The sequence below is a fragment of the Antechinus flavipes genome, chromosome 2, assembly GCF_016432865.1.
Source record: "Antechinus flavipes isolate AdamAnt ecotype Samford, QLD, Australia chromosome 2, AdamAnt_v2, whole genome shotgun sequence".
NCBI lineage: Eukaryota > Metazoa > Chordata > Mammalia > Dasyuromorphia > Dasyuridae > Antechinus > Antechinus flavipes.
Genome location: NC_067399.1, coordinates 464456974 through 464459087, shown reverse-complemented (window position 1 = coordinate 464459087; position 2114 = coordinate 464456974). Strand labels below are relative to the sequence as shown.

At 36.8% G+C, this 2114-nt stretch overlaps 1 protein-coding gene across 1 annotated transcript; it reads right to left on the bottom strand.

The window, feature by feature from the left end:
* Window positions 1-830: 830 nt before the first annotated feature.
* LOC127546787 (olfactory receptor 1361-like) lies at window positions 831-1760 on the bottom strand. Its single transcript, XM_051973730.1, has one exon. The coding sequence runs from the start codon at window positions 1758-1760 to the stop codon at window positions 831-833; it is 930 nt and encodes a 309-aa protein (XP_051829690.1).
* Window positions 1761-2114: the final 354 nt, after the last annotated feature.

Genomic DNA, 2114 nt, shown 5'->3' with positions numbered 1-2114 from the left:
GACAATGGACTGGACATAAGGTCTGTTATTGGAATGGATATCTAATCCAACTTCAATGTGAAGCAATATTCCTCTTACAATATCACAAATGGTTATTGGACCTCTTTTTAAAAACATCCAGTAACTGCTCAGGAGGTAGCTCATTCCACTATTAGATCCTTGGGTTTCTGTGAAATTCCTCTTCACCTTAAGAAATATTGAAGTACAGTCCAGTTCTGACTCTGACTTGACTTGTGACACTTCTTAGTTTTCTTATCTGCAATGTGGGAATAAAAATGCTAAAGTTACTGAACTAAAAGAATTGTTGAAAGAATTAAATGTAATCATTTGCATTTTAAATGTTAACTGTTAAAAAGAAAAATAAATAAATATGAGATATTATTATTCCTCCACCAAAATCTTTCTCTGATACCTCATCATGATCCTGGCTTATCAAAGGCACATAGGAAAAGAAATGTCAGCAAAAGAGAAAGGCTTTCAGTGCAGAGTTATGTGTATGTTGACTGGAATCCAGCCTAACTAACTAATGTCACAGGGGTTTATGGCCAGATAGTTGCTACAATGTGATATATGTATTCAACTACAGAAGTTCATGAAGATCATATATTAAAAACACAGAAATAAACTAATCTGCCTCATGAAAGAAAAAATTGGATAGGAAATAACAGATCCTTTATGCATTAAGGTTTCTTTATCTCTTAAAAAAAAACAAAAAAAAAAAACAAAAAAAAAACAAAGTCATGTTCTCCATTCCCCCATCTAGTTGCCTAGAATGTATATATTTGTTTTGTATATTAGATGAAGTGTCCAAAGCAGAGTTAGCTGCATATTTACTGGAAGATTTTGCTCAGAGTTCTCCGGAGAGCACCTTTCACCTCTTTATTCCTCAGGCTATAGATGATAGGGTTCAGCATAGGAGTAACCACTGTATAGAAGACTGCTACCTGTCGATCCCGGTCCAGGGTATAATTACTGATTGGTTGGAAGTAGAGCCGAATAACAGTTCCATAGAATAATGTCACAACCACAATGTGAGAGCCACACGTGGAGACAGCTTTGCGTAAACTTGCAGTTGAACGTAGACCAAGCACAGTAACAACAATGCAGACATAAGAGGCCAGAATAAAGACAAATGGAGAGAGAGTTACTGTAGCCCCTTCTGTTAGAAGCATCAGCTCATTAATGATAGGGCGGGAGCAGGAGAGTTGCATCAGGGGAGGGACATCACAGAAAAAGTGTAAAATGTGATTGTTACAAAAATGAAGTCTTGAGACAAGGATGGTATGTAAAAGAGAATTCAAAAACATGAGAAACCAAGACACCAGGACTACACAAATACATAATTTCTGGGTCATGATGGCCCCATAACGCAAAGGATTACAAATAGCCACGTAACGGTCATAGGCCATAGCTGCCAATAGGTAACCTTCCATGTTACCTGTAGCTACAAAGAAAAAGACCTGAGTCATACACTGAGTAAAAGAGATAGTCTTGTTCCTGGAGAAGGTGTGAATCAGCAGTTGGGGGACAGTGATAGTGGTGAAACAGATGTCAATAGTGGAGAGCTGACTCAACAGGAAGTACATAGGAGTTTTGAGCTTAGGGTCCATCCAGGTTACAGTAATGATCAAGGAATTACCCACTACCGTAATTAGATACATGATAAAGATGACTGCAAAGATGACTGGTTGCATATCCAGTCGGTTAGTCAAACCCAAGAAAACAAATTCAGTCACTGAAGTGTAATTGTGGGTTGCCATCAGGATTAAGGACATTAATGTTTACCTGAAGGAGGAAAAAAGAGATAAGATGTCATCTAAAATCCTGAGACAATACTGAGAAACAAAACTCTTTTTATACATATCTCAAGACCTGTAGAGGTGATTTTTTAAGGCTTCTGAAAATTGATTTCTTAGTTTTTTTTTTTAATATAGTCAACAATGATGTAAATTTGGAACCAAATACATAAACACTGACACTATGGTAGTACATGATCATGAAGCTTTGTCTTAAAGGTAGAAGATTACACCTCTGAGGCAGAAGCAAATAGGATAGTACATAAGTGCTACATTTGAAATCTGAAAATGTTGGCTTACAATCTAAGTTTTGCTTCT

Coding starts and splice junctions, on each gene's coding strand:
- LOC127546787 (XM_051973730.1), bottom strand. CDS start 1,760: ATGGCAACCCACAATTACACTTCAGTGACTGAATTTGTTTTCTTGGGT.